At 37.3% G+C, this 19,472-nt stretch overlaps 1 protein-coding gene across 5 annotated transcripts in view; it reads right to left on the bottom strand.

Moving 5' to 3' along the window:
• Positions 1-14,014, bottom strand: part of cnksr2b (connector enhancer of kinase suppressor of Ras 2b) — a 47,163-nt gene extending 33,149 nt beyond the window's left edge. For 3 of the 5 annotated variants that reach the window (XM_026938903.3, XM_053240135.1, XM_026938904.3), the window contains exons 1-2: positions 13,447-14,014; positions 279-442 (exon numbers count right to left, since the gene is read on the bottom strand). In XM_026938903.3, coding sequence (XP_026794704.3) covers positions 279-442; positions 13,447-13,510 — 228 coding nt within the window. In that variant the 5' untranslated portion in view covers positions 13,511-14,014. The remainder of the gene's footprint in view (positions 1-278; positions 443-13,446) is intronic. The other 2 variants (XM_026938905.3, XM_026938906.3) reach the window with 1 other exon arrangement.
• Between the last annotated feature and the right edge of the window lie 5,458 nt (positions 14,015-19,472).

The following is a 19,472-nucleotide window of genomic DNA, read 5'->3' as shown; positions in this document are numbered from 1 at the left end:
TCACAGATAGACCACATGAATCTGCAGTCTAGGCTAGAAAGTGATCAGCCCCAGCCTCACTTCTTCTTACTGTTCTGTGTATTTTTCTTACAATCATTGTTGGTGATGTTGAGTTCAGCATAAATAGATAGAGCATCTGAAGAAAAAAGGAAAAAGCATCAGGATAACCCTGGCTAATGTGTTAGATTTGATGTAGAGCTGTAGTCAGCAATTAGATTTGCCCCACAGAGCAAATTGTGTGTGTGTATGTGTGTGTCTGTTTGTGTGTGTGGCCTCACCAATGCACACAGAAGGTCCACAGCCTCCAGAATAAGCTCCTGGTGGCCAATGCGAGAAACTCCCAGATCTTCTAGCTCCTGATGGGTGATACGCAGCAGCTGCTCCCCTCCCACCTTCTCCTGCTCAAAGTTCTTAATGTACTGCTGGAGACAGTCATCCAGACCTGTGGTCAAGCAACACACACACACACAGATAACACATGTAAGTCATACAATATACAAACTACACGGCAATGATTTACATTAAAAAAGAAAAAAAACAACCCTGTTCCTACAGTTACAAATATAACATCAGTGGTGTAGTTGAGGGAATATTCATATTCAATCCATAATAATGAGTTTGTGTGTATACATCTAGTACAGGCCTTTTTTTTTAAATTCTAAGTCATATCTTTTACAAACCATGGACAATATAAAACTGTGTTTTGACACTTGATTGAAGACTTTTCACATTTTAATTCCATTTTAAGTTTTAAAGGACACCACCACACACTCTGTCTGCTTGAGTATTTGTCAGCAATCTGTAGGCTACTTCAGATAAATAGACATACAGATCTGATTTCATGACAAAATAATCAGATTTGGAAAAAAGACTCTTGTGAATAGGAACACAAATGAAGCATAAAATGTCAAGGGCATTAGGAAATAACATTAATATGTAGTCTTCTGCCTCACATTATTAATATCTACAGTTATGCTAACAGCAAACTATTATGTCACATTAAGTAGCAGATACACAGCAAATTTCAGCTATGTAAAACCAGAGCAAAATTTGATAAGTTTAAGGACACTAGGCTAAAATTTTGAGGCTCAGAAAGGTTAAAATTATTATTTTTTTTTCAAACTTTCATAATTCGTGTTGGAGATCATCAGATTGTAGAAATACATAAGGAGATGTAATTCTTCACAGTAGAACCAAGTGATTGCAGGCAGGAAGCTTTCACATAGTTAGCTAGTTAGGGCTAGTTAGCATGTTTTACTTCAGATCTTGCTTCAAAACACCCTGAATTTGAAAAACACTCACTGAATTCCCCTTTAAGTATACTGCTAAGCAGTTATTGTCATGATCTACATCTATTTATCAATTCTTCCCTGTGTTAACTAGTGATTGCAGGAAGCTAAGAGAGGCAGAAGTAGATAGCATGTTTAAAAAAGTAAAACAGTTTTGTAACAATACACATGTTGGATGAGCATCACTGCAAAGATATTATACTGACAGATATTATGTGCATTTTATGTTATTTTCAACAACCAGGGATCTTTCTTCCTGAATCTCAGGCTAATATGAAATGTTGAGTAACTGTACTGTGGTCACAAACTCTATTCACTGTCCATTCAGTGATCAAACCTGGATGACATTTTGTACCACTGACACTACATCTCACTCAATGATGCGTAACTTTGAATCGGATTACATGTAAAGTGCATATAAACAAAATTGTCTAAGTTCAGGATACATATAAACAGTTCATTAGGAATCTTCAATCAGAATGAATTCATTCTGACTGGTGAAAATCCATATGTAAATTGATGTTTGCCAAAGTTAGTGATTGCAGCCAGCTTTCAGGCAGTCAGCTAGTCAGAAGATGCTAGTTAGCATGTTTTACTTCAGACTCTGCTTCAAAACACATTGGATGGCTTTTATCACGTTGATGAAAAAAATATTGAATTCCCCTTTAGGTATGCTACTAAGCATAAACACATTGATTCACCTAATCAATGTTTTTGAATCTTGTAATGTCATAATGTAGGTTATTTTCACCACTGATATTTGGTGAATTTTCTGTGCAATAACTACATAACAGTAATATACAACTGAGAAGTTATATGCTACATACCATGCAATAGTCACATTACACCAGTTGCTTCGGACAGGAATACACCTCTGTCTGACATGCATAATTTATATAACATATATTCTTCCCAGTCTATGGGAAGCCCTTCAGCTTTCATGGATTGTGTGTTTCTCTTGCATTGAGCCACTGACCTCAAAGTACCATCATCTCCAAGGTCAGAGGGTAAGAAAAGTGCATGTCTATACACTGCTAATGGCTGCACTGTGAGCCTCCACCAGAGTGTGCATATGCTGATTGTGTGCTGACGCAGAAAGCTCTCAGAGGCAAACACAGAACCTTCTTAAGCAACTCGTTCTGCCTGTGTAAGTTTGTGTTTGAGTGTTAGTGGTTGCATTTGTGTTTTCGTATGAGGGCATGACAGTCTTAAACGTACACAAGTACACACTTGGACACAATTACATGCAAAGACAAACTCATGATATTCCAATAGACAGCACAGGGTTAGATGTGAAACAGGCAGCTGTTCAAACATTCATAGACACCTAGATAAAGACTCACACACACACACACACACACACACACACACACAAACAAACACATAATGAAATGCCTGGCTGTCAGAGACAGATTTCCATGGATCTGAAGGACTATTGTCATCATTAAGGGTACAAGTGCTTGGCAAGAACCTCATGGTTGTCAGGGAAACATCCCCACAATATTACCACCTTCCACACATTTACCCTCCTGAAGCATGTTTTTCTCTCACTCTCACTAAATAAAGAGAATATTTTACTAAACAGGGCTATATTTACACACCCACCATATTCTGTGCACCATACCCACACACATTAAAAGAAAAAAGGAAACTGTAATCTCCTTTTAGCCACATACAAAAGACTCATTGATAATGAAAAGCAACCATAATTATTAGATCATTATAGACATTAAAGAACTCAATACACACCTACACACATACGCTGTCAGTTACTCCACTATTTCTCAGGTTTCAGGATGTAACTGAATATGAATATGTTATTTGGATTGAACTTATAATGTGTGCTAAATGGATGCATATACAGATATGAATCGAAGCAGCACTACTAATTTTTTTGCCAGAAATGTTCACAGACCATGATGACAGTTCTGGCATTTGTATCTCTGTTTTTTTTTCTTATGTAAGAAGGTTGTATCATTTATATTTAAAACAACAACAAAACAAAAAACACTTTAGGCCATGTCCACTTTAAGTTTAAATCTGAATACAGATGCAGATATTTGTAGCACTAAACTGATACAGATTATAGATAGTGGCACTGCATTATACCGTGCACTCTGGTTACTATTTACCTACTCTTCCTCCCTACCTACTTCTTATTCCTACCTCAAACCCTTCTTGTTTTCTCAGTGCCCCAACTTTCTAATTCTCTTTCCTCATCTGTTTTCCTGAGAAATGCAGGAGGCTCTAATCTAATAGAATAAGGCACAGCTCACTCTAATCAAACCTCAGATCTGGTACTTAATCCCTTTTAGCATGTTGGTGAGACATAAACCTAATAGAGCATGAAGAAGAACAGTAAAAATCTCACAGTGAGATTTTGTGGCTTTTCTTCTGATTTGGGGTTGTTAGATTTATTTTAACCTGGTCCAAAACGAAGGAATCACCACGGTCTGTCAGTGTAGGTTGCTATAGAAACAGCACCTGGACAATAACTTTGATTAGGACCTCATTATCCACCAAAAAAAGTGCGTATATCTGTGATTTATGCTTGACGGCTGAATAATTCAGCAGCTAATGAGAGCTTTGGCAGCATAAAAGTCCTGCATCAGAGGGTTATTCAGATGGATTTATACTGTTTGTGTTGGTGGGCTCAGGCAGAAATGCTTAAAATGCTCAGTACTGCAGGTGTTAGAAAAATACACCTACACGCATCAGCAATTCCACTCAAACGTCAAACATACAATGGAAAAATGCAAAGAAAAAAAATCACTCAAATTCTTATTTCCTATTTCAAAGAGAATAAGAGCCTATTCCTATTTCAAAATCAATGACAATTTTATTTTCTGAATATAACTATTTGACATAATAAATTGGGATTTCATTTCAGTTTACAGAACTCAACTAGTGCGTCAGCCAGTCACTGCCAATATTCACTCATCAAACACTTTGTCTTCTGTAGCGGCCTAGCCTTTGAACCTAGCCATGCTCTTAGCGCAGGCATTTCTTAAACATTCTTCACAGCAGTTTTGTGAATAGGTTTTAAGAAGACACTCTTAGTTAAAGACTTTGGGTGACACTTTGGAGAAAAGTAAATAATAAGATAATATTCCTAGATGTGTTTCCACTAAAAATGAAATGTCTTCTGACCACAAATCAACTGTATATACTTGAGGGAATTGCTTTCTACTGTTACAATAAGTTTGAAACACTGTGTTCATCACAATCTCTGCCACCTACATTCATTTATTCACGAATTAATTTATCTTCAGTAACTGCTTTAACCTACTCAGGGTCATTGTGGACCCAGAGCCCATCCCGGTACCACTGGGGTACACCAGTACAGTACAATATGCACTCAAAATAATGCGTATTAATGAACCCTTGAGTGTTGTTTTGCTCAAACTTTCTGTGGACTGCTATAAAAATATTCAAGAGAAACAGCATGGCTGTTAATTACATTTAGATGACCTTGCTGAAGAAGGAAACATTTCACACTGAAAATGTGCCATCTACATTTTCAACTATGTTTATTCTGACAATTGTCGTGTCTGCTCCACGTACCAACACAAACTCTTGTTCCTAAGCTGTATACTCCCTATAAATAGCCCACTCTTTCATTGAATCTTTGTGAAGTCTCACTCCTAGCACTCTAGTGACGTAACTGAGCCTTGTGTTTGTGTACATGTTTTCCCGGCATTGAATCTGTCTGTTTCTGCCTAGCCTAATTAAATCTGTCTGCTGATCCCTTCATACTTTGCCTGTTTATCAACTTTGATTTTGGGCAGTTTTGGATTTGTCTGCTTCGTTAAATAAAAGAAAAACCCTGCACTTGATTCCAAATTCTATCTGGGCTTGACAACAAGTTAAAATGACATTGATCAGATGCTTTAAACACTAGAAAGTGTAATGCCAGTATTTTCAATTACAAATGGATTATCTTTATGAAAATTATTGTAATTCATTATTGCAGCACAGAACACTGTCAAACAGAAGTGTACTGTAGAAACCTCCAGGAACAGAACATTGATTCACTCCTGAGTTTCAGATCTGAGTGAATTTGTTGAACCATGATTGAGTTACAGAAAAGACAAGCCGATGCTACAAGCCTGGAAAATCTGTCTACCTGTCAGGACACTGTGGGCTAATACAGGCAGCTTCTGCCTCTGCTGTATCCTTGTTAAGGATTTATGAAACAAGTCATGAGGAGCTATGATTTTTGTGACACTTTAAGGCACTTGAGCAGAGCTTCACTGTCCTAGAGGCTACATGTTGATGAACAAGACTCTGGAGGTTAACCTGGGCTAACAGTGCTTTGCACAAAATCATTTTGTATGGAATGAAGCTTTAAAATCTATTAAATGGAATGACCAAGATATTAACATCATCCTTCAAAAAAAACTCAAATAACTTGAAAATCCTGGGCTGGCAGACTAGTAGACTTTAAAGATCTTCAACACCATGAACAGATGTATATTTCATCCTTCAGATGGTTGATCATGTAATCTACCACTGCCCATTGCTCAAAAGGTACACCTATAGATGTATAACAGAAGTAATAGCTGTAAATTTAATAATAGATATAATAGATGTAATAATAGAAATAATAGCTGTAAAACAGAAATTTCCAAGAAAAGTAGCTGTATTTGTGCATCATATATAAATGACAAGGCATGATTCAGATTAGGACATTCTCACATCAAGTTTATTACTAAGCACTTTAGAAGCAGATCCATGAGCTAATCTCAAATGTGTGCAGCCCGTCACTGAGAGTCAGCGCATACAAACTCTGAGCTCATTGATTACGAGGACATTTAACAGCTGATAATTGTAGCTACTCTGACAAAGCTATTAAAACCCTTAGAAGAGTGTAGTGTGTTAAACTAAATCATTAATCTCTTTTTGAAGACACATAATGAGCACCCATCTGAAGTCAAAGACGAGTAAGCTGGTGAGTCAGTGAAGGAGAAAGTGTGTTATCACAGAGGTTTCAGAACCTTTTAAGGAACTGAAATGAACTATACAAAAACTGAACAGTTTCTGGATGTGTCAGTTAATGCATGACACATACTCTGCAATGGATACATCAATTTAAGCACCAAGCAAAAGCACAGAAACATGGAGGAAGTTGAGCCTGATGTTCTGTTGTTCTTTATTGTTGTTGCTTTGCTGTGAGACTATAAGTCCCCACGGGGAAAAACTGACATTCCATGAATAGCAGGGCATTGTACACATCCATAGGTTGAGCACCTGGACAAATGTAATTTTGAACAAAAGTGTATGGCAAGTTGTTAGCCAGACTGAGATCACAACACAGACACTCCCATGTTGCAGAATGAGGGGAGCTGTTGACTAGTTGCACAGGGGGGGATTAACTTTTATTTTTAACTGTGTAGCCAGATTAAAATGTAATTTGTTTTAAGATTTTAAAAAGTATACAATATTTGTGTAAGAGGAAGCATGTACAAAACAATGTTTCTGTCTCACCCCTGACTTATGTTTCAGACATGTTATACTTTACAGTTTGTGTCTCTCCAAGGTTTAGTAATTGCTTGATAGCTAAGCAAGCAACTTGATCTGCGATGATCAGTAGGTCTGCCCAAATACTTCCTGGTCTGCAGATAAGTACCTACTCTGGATCAAGAGCTGAAAAGGTTTCTGGACCTTCACTGACCAGCCTCTATATTTTATCTCTTTTGAAGTTTGTAAGACAAAAAAACTGCAGCCTGCCATGTTACAGAGAAATCAGAAAGTACAAAGTCCTGAAAATTTCCTGTGGTGGAAAACTAACTGACTGTTACAAAAAGCTGACACCAGAGACTCCTTTAATAAATGTTAATTAAACATCTCCTTACAGAAAATTTCCTGATTAAAAATGTGTTTTTTTTAACAAAGAAAAACATCTAATAATTGATATGCTTGATATGCATATCCATGATTAGTTGTTTTCCTTTACTAAAAAACAACACATTTTAATCAGTTTATTATTAGCTTTAGATTATGTCAAACATCCGCCAAACAAAAGTCCCTGTAATTAGGAACTTTTGTTTGTCCCCTAAGTTGTTATTATAGAAATGGACAAGTGCATTAATATAAACCTGTGATTTGAATTACAGCTGGCACTGCTGTCAGAGCTGCTGTTATGTAAGGAATAAGACACGACAGACCATGCTGTTATACGAAAATAATGCATGCAGGGGGTAAGTTCATTATTTTCATATAACGGCACAGTCTGTCGTGTTATTCTGCTTATACCACAGTGATTTGCCAATTATTAATGAACCACACATCATACACTTTAATGATTTATAGTTAGATTTGATGTTGCGGAACGTCTGAGAGACAAGTTAGATCCTGTTCCCTTTATGCTATAGCTGCAAAAAACATTCCCACACCACATCTCTCTCTCTCTCTCTCTCTCTCTCACACACACACACACACACAAACACACACACACACACACACAAAGTGCAGCCTGTCATTTTACCTAGAAACTGGAAAGCATAACCGAGACTGAGAGTGCTTACAACCGAGACTCCTTCCATAAATGTTAAATAAATGTCTCCTAAAAAAAACTTCATCACATCAACAATTATAAGAATTACTTTGTTAAACAACCACACATTTTTATCTGTTTATTCTTAGTCTTTGAATATCTGAAGCATCCGCTGTACAAGTCCCTGTGTATGAGCTCTTACTATAAAAACAATAACGTGTTAGAACAAGTGCAGTAATATTAACCTGTCATTCCGGTTACAGCCGGAACTACCTGTGCTGTTATACAATAAATAATGTACACCTACTGACCAGTCACATTCAACCGTGCTGTGGTATGAAGAAAATTAATCAACACCTTCTGACCAATCAGATTGGGAGAATGATCTCTCAGAGTGTCGAGCAATTATGGTGGATACTTATGGTCAATTACACAAATGACTTTTAAGAAAAAGAAAATTCTCTGTAGTCAATCTGGAGCACATTACTGTAGGAATCAGGAAAATTCAGCAGGAATCAGGAGAATTCCCATACTTCTTTATAAACTGACTAGGTATAGCATGAAAGCAGTGAATACACACTGGACTACTTGCTATTAACATCATGGTTTTCTAGCTTTATCTCCTTTGTTCTACCCAGAATTCCAGGGGGCCAGCTAAGAGAAAGACATAATTGAGCTTTTTGTGTGGAGGTCATGGGCCTCTCTGGCTTTGCAAAACCTGCTGTTTGGCCTTCTGTGACCCCTTAGGGCATCACCATAAAGCTGTATGCTAATGATGGAGCAGCAGCATGCTAATTGTGATGCACTTAGTGCCAGAGAGTGTGAGACCATGCCGTGCATCAGTTTCTTGTTTTGTGAGATCACACAGAAATGAATCTGCAGAGATTTGAGCTTGCAGTGATGATGTGCTTATTACTATTCATACGCTGAAGTGTGTACTGAAGGCTGTCTCTGATTTTCTGAGCCCATTGCCATTTCACTGATTTTCTGTTCCCAGTTGTGCTGAAGGGATTTATTTAAGTCAAACAACAATAACAATGCAATGAGTCACACTGAAGCTTAACTTTGTTGGTGGTATATCTGTATACAGAACTACAGCGTCTTTTTAATCTTTTACTCCCCCCGTCTGCACTCTTATTTCCTCTGTCATTTCACTTTAAACTCTTTCTTTCACCTGCCTTCTAGGGGTCACAGGGGTTTAATGTTCCCTGTAATTAGATCTCAAGAGAGCATTTAACACAGACAACAGATAAATTAATGTAGCAAGCCTTGTGGCTAGCATGATCTCCTTCTAATTGTGACATTATTGAAAGCCTTAAAGAAGCAGCTTGTAATTTTTTTAGAGGCCTCTGCTGCCTATGGGGCAAATTACAATTAAAATGCTATCAAAGCCTTTGCCTTTCCTGAAAACTAGGAGAAGGGGCAGAGCTATTTTCAGCAGCTCTGTTCCATCAGGGGGTGGAGCTATTTTCAGGGCCAGAAAATTTTAAACAGAAATGAAGAAAAAGGAAAACTAGCCAGATCTGTTGCCTGGTAATACTAGTAATCACCATTTTCTAAGATACTACACAGACAGTTAGGTGTGATGTGAAAGACCGATGTACAGGAACCACACTGACGAGTGAGACAGTCAGAAATCAGTCATTAAGGCACAGAATGAGCTAAGCATGATGGCACACGAGATGTTGTAGCAGATCAAATTCCATCACCATTTTGGCTGAAATCAGCGCTAGAACAGATGGTGAACCCTAACAGAATTTCACCAATAATTAAAGATGCACATTTGCTTCCACGCTCATTCATCTTCCTCAAAATATCCCAGATATCTAGGGCATGTGAGCAGCATTACAACACACCCTTTGGGCATGGCTGAAGCATTGTATATGAGCTGATTATGCACTCAACATGCATAGCAGCAAAGCCAGCTGTCAAAAGACATAGTGAATAGGATTATCAATGAGGAAGCATGTTGAACAGAGAGAACTTTTCACATGTTTTCATTTAATTTCATTCATGTAAGTGTGGGGATACCCATGTTTAGGACAAGCCCTCATTCTTAATGACAAAGAAATAAACTGAAATAAAAACACAAGAAGACATGAAACATAAAAATGAAAAAGACATTAAAAGAATATTTTGGTCAAAATAAATTTATATAATTGTTTCCTTTAATAGAGTTGTTTGGTGTTTGATGTATGCGCCTTTAGTTTTGCACTGGAGCTATGAGGGAAATGTAGCCAAGATGTAATCGAGACTCATCTAACCAAAATATTTTTTGTGAATGCATACCCAGTTCCTCATACATCTGCTTTAGACACTGTTAAGCCTACTAATAATTTTAAATGATTTTGTGAAACAGTAGGTAGGAGCTAAGTAATCAAAGTCTGTGTCATTATAGCAAAAAAGATTTACATTGACAGAAACTTCCACTACTTGTTAGCAACATTAGCTTCCCAGTCCCAGTGCAAAACTAAGAAAGCAAAGTTCCCAGTTTATAATACACTTTTTAAAAATATATTGTATATAATCTTTGTAGTAGTCTAAATGTAATAAGCCTATTTTAAATGTTTTTATGATACAGGTAAGTGTTTTTGTGGTAGGTGTACATGTACAACTTCAGTAAGCTAGTTTGCTGCTGATGCATAGCATAGCTGGCTATGCTAACTGAATCACGTGTTGAGATATGATAAAAACAATAATGCTAACAACAAAGCAAGTTGAACAGTTTCTGTGATAAACTTTACTGACAGATTTGCTGTTGTATTTAAATAAAGAATATGTTATATAGATTCTTAATTTTTGGGTGAACACAAAGTAAAAAGTCACTATCAAAGCAGCACTGACAGCAGCTAAACACAGCATTGGAAATCCCACACCAGTACTAGAGCAGTACATATATAAAATATTCCAGGGTATTATATAAAGTATTATTATGAAGTCTGTTGAAGTTTATTGCAACATTACAGTTCATCTGAAGGCATCGGTAGCAGTTCACATGAGCTTGAGGTTACAATAGGTCAGAAATCCTATGAGTATACTATATGGCAATGTGTTCAAGTATATACATGGCGTATAGTGTGTGTGTATTCACTGGTACACCAACCATTGATAAGACTCTACTGACAGCCTGCCTCACCATAGGGGCTTCCGAATAGACACTCTGTCTCTATACACACACACACAGACACACACATATATCTGCTGAGAAGCATGCTAACTTGCATATTCTTCCTTCATCCTCTACAGATGACAATAAGCAGACCAGACACTGGTCATGTTTTCCCAGAGCAGTCAACTTGACACAGATGCATTTTGTAAGAGCAATTGGATTCTATATCAAAAGCATGAAACCAAACTGAGAGGATTCTACCATGGCAGCTCTGTAGATGTGTGTAAGCATGCACAGGATAAAGTATATACTGTATATAACCACATTAATGCAGTGAGTAAGGCTTTAGGTCTAATACTATCAACTCTCAAAGGTTGGCAATTCAGTAAGCTGTTTGTAATTTTTGAGCCATCTGTTGTCAAGACAATTTTGAGCCCTTTGCTGCTTACAAAGCAAATGACTATAGCAACGAAAACAATGACCAACCTGCCCCTTATTACCTCTGTTAAAATAGTGCCTGAAAAACGAAACAACTCAGAACAATATTTCTGAAGAAATTATAGAAACATTAGCTCTCCCTTATCACACGACAGCTACCAATGAGGGAGACTGAAGACTAGCACATGCTTCCACAAAAACACAAGAACCCAGCCAACACATGCCGCTCATACTACATCTCAGAACAGCTGAAAACACTTCGAGGAAAGCGTTAACTGCAATCTTCCACATACATGAGCTCAGAGAAACGCATGATTGGTTAGTGATACTCTGACTGACACGAAAGAGAGAAATCATACTCTCTAGGACTCCTAGAAATGGATGGCTCTGTCATTGTCACAATTCGAACTTGCGATTTCCTGACAACAGGGTGAACATTTTTCTGTTGTAACACTTTTAAACATTACAGACTGTACCTTTAAGGTAGATGACAGGCCAGGTTTGTGCAAATTTCTATCTCAGCATTCACATTTGAATGTCAATCTCCTGACACTATATAGGCCTTCTGATTTGTTATATACACAGTCTGTTTTTAAATGCTTTAAATTGTCAGTGAATAGTTTTAAAAAAATCCCATTTCATTGACTGGCAATATAATCTTGTTAGGCAGGCCGGATTTGACCTGCTATTTGTCCCTTGTTTAGCCAGTCAAAGACTGCAGACTTACTCTGACACAAGCACAGGCTAAACAATTTCAATGTAGGAAAGATTTTTAGAAAGAATTTGCATAACTAAAAGTGCACTGACTTTCACCTACTCTTTGTTCACTCTGAGAATACAGGCCACTGAGAATGATAGCAAGCAAGTCTATATCTATATCTATAAACCATTATTATTGTTAAATAAGTTAACTGAACAATTTTAATCATCGAGATACACTTGCAGTCTCACACAGAGCATAGGCTGATCCAAAAAGGCTATATAGCAGCCAAGCCAGGCATTAGTGTGAGAATCTTCTCTGACAGGATTAAGATATTGATCCAGTTTATTCACAAAAGTCAGTCATAGCAACAGGCACTAGTGTGAAAGTGACCAAGAGGGAATGATCAGAAAGACAAGAGTGATGTTGCAGCAAAGTGTTCCAGCTTTTGGACTACAAACTAAACTATTTGTACTAGAAATGATCACTAACTAGTTTCTGTCTTCATGTCCATTGTTGTGTCTCACTGCTAAAAGGGTAGCCTACTACTGGTGTCCTAACTAAACCCTAGGAACTAAACCCTAGGCATATTCAACTCTGGTGGCTTGATGTGTTTAAAATTCAAATCTATTCATTCACTTTCAGTAAGCACTTTATCCTGATCAGGGTTACGGTGAATCCGATGGTGATCCATGGAACATTGATGTGAGGCGGAAATACACCCTGAATGGGACGCCAGTCCATCACAGGGTGCCTTGCACACCCACACTCGCACACTCATTCACGCCTAAGGGCAATTTAGCATAGCCAACTCATCTCCTGGCATGTTTTTTTGGGGGCTGGAGGAACCTGGAGGAAACCTACAGTGGTGGTCACAGGCAGAACATGCAAAACTAGACACAGACAGTAACCCAAGCTAATTTCTGCTTAATACACACTGAACAAGTCTCTGTCTATTTTGGATGGACTAGCAGACCAAATGTTTAGTCAGCACGTGACCACGTCATTGCTCATTCTGTGTGACGTCACGACATGACCACTCGGTTCATTTTGTTATTATTTAGATAATAATAATAAGTATTATGTTATTATGCTCTCGTGCTTGTAATGGTTTGCCAGCTACCCTTGCTTTAGAATGCTATACCAACAGCATAATACACGTACACATTTTTTTTTTTTTTTTTTTGCAGTCTGTGAAATAATATCAGCTGAAGTCATAGCTATGTGCCACCATGTGTTTCAGGCATTGCGTCAGTGTTTCAAACTGTAAACACTACCGGATTTCGACCGTGCGTTAAATGCGCATCTGGGTGTGAAAAATTATACGCACATCAGATTACAAAGCAGTCCTTCCATGTTATTATTATTATTATTATTATTATTATTATTTTTTATTAATCTCCCAGTCCCTTACCTTTCATCCAGTCCACCACCTGGCTCGTTGTCCACTTGCTTACAGGTTCCATGGCCAAAGCCATCGTAGTGGAAGTTTTTGCGGTCAGTGCCAAACAAAGGCGCAAAGGGAGCGACTCGGATCACTCAGATGCGCAATTCTGTGCTACTTAAATCTCCGATCTGATCACTGCATTCTGATCGTCTAGTGCATGCTCCATTCGTGATGTGTACAAGCAGAGTACTTAGAGAAAAGCGATGAGGCTCTGTCAAGTCCAAATCATCCCTGCGTGCGTGCGTGTGTGTGTGTGTGTGTGAGAGAGGAAATCTCTCCGGTTCAGCGCATTCCTCCGCACTTGTCCGTTTCATAGAGTCCAAATGCTGGCTTGATTTCTCCTGAGCTTAAGGTTCTCCTCTTCTAGTCGGGGTTCTTTGCAGAGCCGCAGCTCTCCAGCTCGCGCACTGTGGGCTAAACTACGTCAACATCACGTCGCTGGATGTGGACTGGAGCCGTCAGCAGGAGTAAACAGCGCGCCTCCCGTCTTCCGTCTTTCCCGCTCTCCTTTGGATTTCGCGCATCGCTCGTCTTGTCATGTCATATGGACGAACAAAGAGGATCACACAGATCATTCTGCTCAGAGCTGTGCACTACCCAATCCTGGAGTTCCAACAACTATTAATTATTATGATATATATATATATATATATATATATATATATATATATATATATATATATATATATATATTTATATATATATATATACACCCACACACACACGTATATACAGACACACACACACACACACACACACGCACATATATATATATAGATAGATAGATAGATAGATAGATAGACACACACATATATATACATATATATTGGGGCATGGTGGCTTAGCACTGTTGCCTCGCACCTCAGGGGTTGGGGGTTCAAATCGTGCCTCTGCCCTGTGTGCCCGGAGCTTACATCTCCTCCGCATGCTTACAGGGTTTCCTCCGGGTACTCTGGTTTCCTCCCCCATTTAAAAGACATGCGTTGTAGGCCGATTGGCATTTCCAAATTGTCCATAGTGTATGAATGTATGTTTGAATGTGTGCACGATTGTGCCCTGCAATGGGTTGCCAGTCTGTCCAGGATGTGCCCTGCCCTGTACCCCAAGTCATACACGTAATATATATACACGTGTGTGTATCAAACCACACAGTATATATTTCATTTCTAATCCACAAGAGCTGTGGTAACAAAGCAGCTCTATGCAAAGATGATGTATCAGCGTCTCAAGACTGCAAGAATTGTATGACAGTTCTAGACCTCTAGACCTGTAGAGCTACAGTTACTGTCTGTGCATGTTCTCCGCATGTCAGTGTGGATATCCTCTGGGTTCTCAGGTTTCTTCCCACCTCCTAAAAAACATGCCATTGTGTGGATTGGTGGATTGAAGCCCCTAGGTGTGAATGAATGTGTGAATGCGTGTCCATGCCCCATACAGGGTGTATTCCTGCCTCATGCCCAGTGCTCCTGGGATTGGCTCAGGATCCACCGTGACCCTGACCAGTGGTTACAGAAAGTGAGTAAGTGTACTAGACCTCTAAAAGAAGTCCTGCACATTAATATAACATAAAAAAGCTTTTTACTTCAGATAGTGAAAATAATAAAAGGTTTTTCTTCTTAGACAAAGACAATCTGCCTTGTATGTTGACGTAAACATACAGATGCCAAGTTTTTTTTTTTAAAGGAAAATCTTGTAGACAAATTTAGCATGTTATGATCATTAAAATCTGATTAAAATATAATAAGACTAATGAAAGCTCCAATACAATATGGGTATTTACTGAGCTACTGTGAGCTCAGTTATAGTGAATCCATGGGCTTGAAACAACTGTGTTACTTTTCAAAACTGATTGCAAGTGGTATGACAGCTTAGTAGGAAAATCTATAGCCAAGATGTTTTGCACACTCATAAAGTACTGCTCGAGATGCTATTTACAGACAAACATTTTATCTAAAAGTGAGAAAAACACAGCAAGATATCACTCTCCATGATGTAACCATAACAACAATTATATAAGAGTGGCCTGTTGATATGTGGGACAGCAGTGGGCAGGACAGGAAAGCTGGAAATCTAAATAAAATCAAAATAAGTTTGTATAATAAAAATATAATAAATAAAAATAAAGATAGATTATTTAGTAATGATAGTAAGATAACATTTGCATGGACATTGTCCAAGTAAGAAAACATCTCAAAAGAAAATGAACCAAGAAACATTCAACATATTTTCTAATATAGGGAGACTTTGTTGGGTTTTTATTTCTTACATAACTAGTATAAATAATCGTAGTCTTTGTAGGCTTAATCCTAGCCAGTCTGGTTGCTGTGTTTTATTTTGTTTGCTACTTTTTTTTGTTATTGCACAGCTGCCACATCATGCTGGTTCAGGCATATGCTGGGAAGAATTTTAGCTTGGATTAACGACAACAAAGCACCAACATGCCTACATCTTTAATGCGCATTCCCCTGCAGGAAATCTCACTATCAGTTCAGTTCAGTTTTCAAAGGAACCAGTTGAATTATGTCTGGGGAGTCAGATATACAGAATATCCACTGCTTATGAGGGGATTTAGAGTGCGTGTTGCTAACAGAAGTTTTGATCTTTACTAGTCTTGGAGCACTGAAGAATTGAAGAGAGGCTTTTGAGGAGAAAGGGATTGGTGGGGGAGGAAAAGGTTTAAGACCTGTGCCCCTAATCAGTCTTTCACAATTCACCCCTGGCTTTTTCACCATCTGTGGTGTGTGTGTGTGTGTGTGTGTGTGTGCGCACATGAAGGAAGTGATTCAGACTCACAGTTCTTAAATGATCATGGTAAGCCCTACTACTTCTGAAGACTCCACTTTTCAGAAAATCCAGAAAAATGAGAACTCTGAAGCCATTTGAAACACACTATAAGGTCATAAAACTATAAAACTGAAGCTGTTTCATTGTCGCGCCATCAATGACACTTATATGAACAAGAATATGTCCCTCAGTTTAATATACCCAATAAACATAAACTTCATCATGCTATCACCAATTAAATGGTACTGAAGCAAACATACAGAAGCAATAAATAAATAAATGAAAATAAATACATATAGGGCTTTAATCTGAGGTAGAATTAAAAAAATGAATCTAACATCAAAGAGCTTATTTACCACAACACTACTTTCAGCCATTTTATTTACTTTAATTTGCAATTTAATACAATTTACTATATACGTATAATGATTCTCACTTACACTTGACCTACAATTATAGACCTACAGCTAAAGCCTGCCTGTTGCCACAGACAGTTTTTTTTTCAACCAGCATAAAAAAACAGCTCAAAATAGAGTTCATCACTTCAGAACGGACTGCAGCAAGAGTCTACATGATATTTACATTTACATTTATGGCATTTGGCAGACGCCCTTATCCAGAGCGACTTACAATAGTGCTTTGAAGTCTATCAAAAATACATTCTGATATTGGCTCGGTAGGTCACAAACTAGGAATACCATCAGTCCAAAACTCTGTTGGGGAGGTTTTTTTTTTTTTTTTGGTGAAAGTGCTAATTTAAGTATTTTATGAAGAGGTAAGTCTTTAGCCGTCGTTTGAAGACTGCCAGTGACTCAGCTGTTCGGACATCTAGGGGAAGTTCATTCCACCACCTTGGTGCCAGAACAGAGAAGAGTATATAAAGTTTAGAAGAGTATGATATAGTATCTGTAATTCTGTACATGTTATTAAATCTGTACATACTGATATAATGCAGTTTTCACAATGTGTCCAATTTAATGGACACAGGGTCTGAAGGTGCTAGAAGGAATAAAATAAATAAACTGATTAATGATTGATTAATATCATTGATTAAATTAATAATCATTGCTCATGTCTCTCCCCCTCTTCTGTATCAACCAAATCAAAAACATGACCTTCAAGAGCCCATGAGCAGAGCATGGCCTTCTTTTCTTTTAAACCTTTATCTTCAGAGAAGCCATATTATGATATCTAAAATGATATCAATCTGACAACCCAGTCAACCATTAGATTACATCTCATATCATTTATTTGCTTTTAAATCAGATGGCTTAATATAGACGCTGTCTCTTTTCTATCTGACAAAATGACCCAAGATGTTGCATTAAGTTTCTGTCATGATATCAGATGCTATGTTATCTCTGGCTGGTGACAGTCACAGTCTTGATGTAATTATATAATAATTATATATATGAAATAATCCTCTAGAGACCTTCCTTCAGACCAAAAAAAAAAAAGACATTTTTCTAAAAATACATGTTACATGTTAATAATGCCAATTGATCACTCAGAAATCATAACTGCATATTCATTTAAACATATGAACTTCTCATGGCCTCCGGAAACATAAACTTGTAGGTATGATTTTTTGATGTGTAGGATATATAATCAGATATTATGTATTTCCTAAGGCACTGAACAAGTTGGACCCCATATTGGACAAAAATTTCAATGTTTTATTAGACAAGAATTTCAATGTTTTATGTTGAAAACATCCAATTTTCCTGAAATGCAGGTCTAAGGGCAGATGGTTATAAAATGCAAAATAATACTTACAATAATACAATAGTACATAGCATTCAAGTGTAAAAGAGGTTCAGCACACAAAGCTATAATGTAGTGTGTGCAGAGCCGGAGTATAAATGAGCTCTAGTGTAGCCTGAATGAACAGCCTTGACAGTGACTGCACTGTGGATTTGTTGTACTAATACAATCAGAAATTCAACACAAGGCCATAAGTCATAGCCATTGAATCATGGCTAACATTAGGTCATGGACATCATCTTTAGGAAACATTATTTTACTCATTTTTTAAATTTATCCATTCCAGTGCACAGTAGGTGTATATTGTTCAGACCAGTTCTTCAGTAGGTTCATTTACATTATGAACAGGTTACGTCGGCTTACACGTTTTTAAGACAATATGCATTTTTAAAACTAACTTTCTGGGTTTTTTTTTGTTTTTTTTTTAGGTGAGCTACATTAAAAATTAAGCTATAATCAAGTTATTAATACATTAAAAATTAAGCTATAATCAATTTATTAGTACTTTTCCTAAATAGTCTGTATTGGTTTTATAAATTCCATTTGAGTTTAATTGAATTCACTATTCATCTTGCATGTCTACATAATAAAACACCACCGTCGTATGGCATATTTAAATAAAGGCATGGAAGTACTGAATGTAAGAGTACTGGACTGTTTGTCAACATTTGTTAACTTTAGATAATTTGTGCAACATTAGTACTACAAGTCCCAATCATTTTTCACCTATGTGTAATATAAACGTGTACAGCAGGCGGCGGTGATGTTCCTTAGGAGTAAAACTGCCATAAAGCGAAGAAGAAAAATAAGACCCCGCCCACAAGTGTTGCCAGGTTCTCCTGGATTCAACTCAGAATTGCACTGGAGGTGTTTTAAGGCAAGGCTGAGGTCCATTCTGAAATGATCATGTGCCCTCTGAAGGCTCCCTTTGTAGGGGTTTGTAAGATCCGTTTGGAACAGAACGAATGAATGATATGAAAGCTTAATACCAGGTAAGAAAAAATACATGAGTAATTGTGCTTTGTTTCTATACTTAAATATTATTATTATTATTATTATTAGTATTATTATTATTATTATTATTATTGGCATATTTATACTTTATTGATTGTTATTGAAATTGAATACATGTACTCTTACTAAATTACGTAATTACAAATTTTTACTCCTTACATTTGTTTAGACCTTCTAAGTACTAAGAAATCTGGAAGGTCCAGCTGATCGCTGTACGCTCTGTTTACAGCTGTACTCATTTTATTTACATTCCAGTTTAATGCATCTAATTAAATAGATCAATTTACAGCAAAACCTAATCTAATCTTTCTAATCTAAAACCTAAAACCTAGTCTATACTTTCACTTAAGTATAATTTCTCAGTCAGTGCTTTTTCCACCCCTGCTAAATACAGCCCTACTGAAAAAAACAATAGAAACCTTCATAGAATT

Source organism: Pangasianodon hypophthalmus, chromosome 15, assembly GCF_027358585.1.
Source record: "Pangasianodon hypophthalmus isolate fPanHyp1 chromosome 15, fPanHyp1.pri, whole genome shotgun sequence".
NCBI classification, from domain to species: domain Eukaryota; kingdom Metazoa; phylum Chordata; class Actinopteri; order Siluriformes; family Pangasiidae; genus Pangasianodon; species Pangasianodon hypophthalmus.
This window is presented reverse-complemented; position numbering and strand designations above follow the sequence as displayed.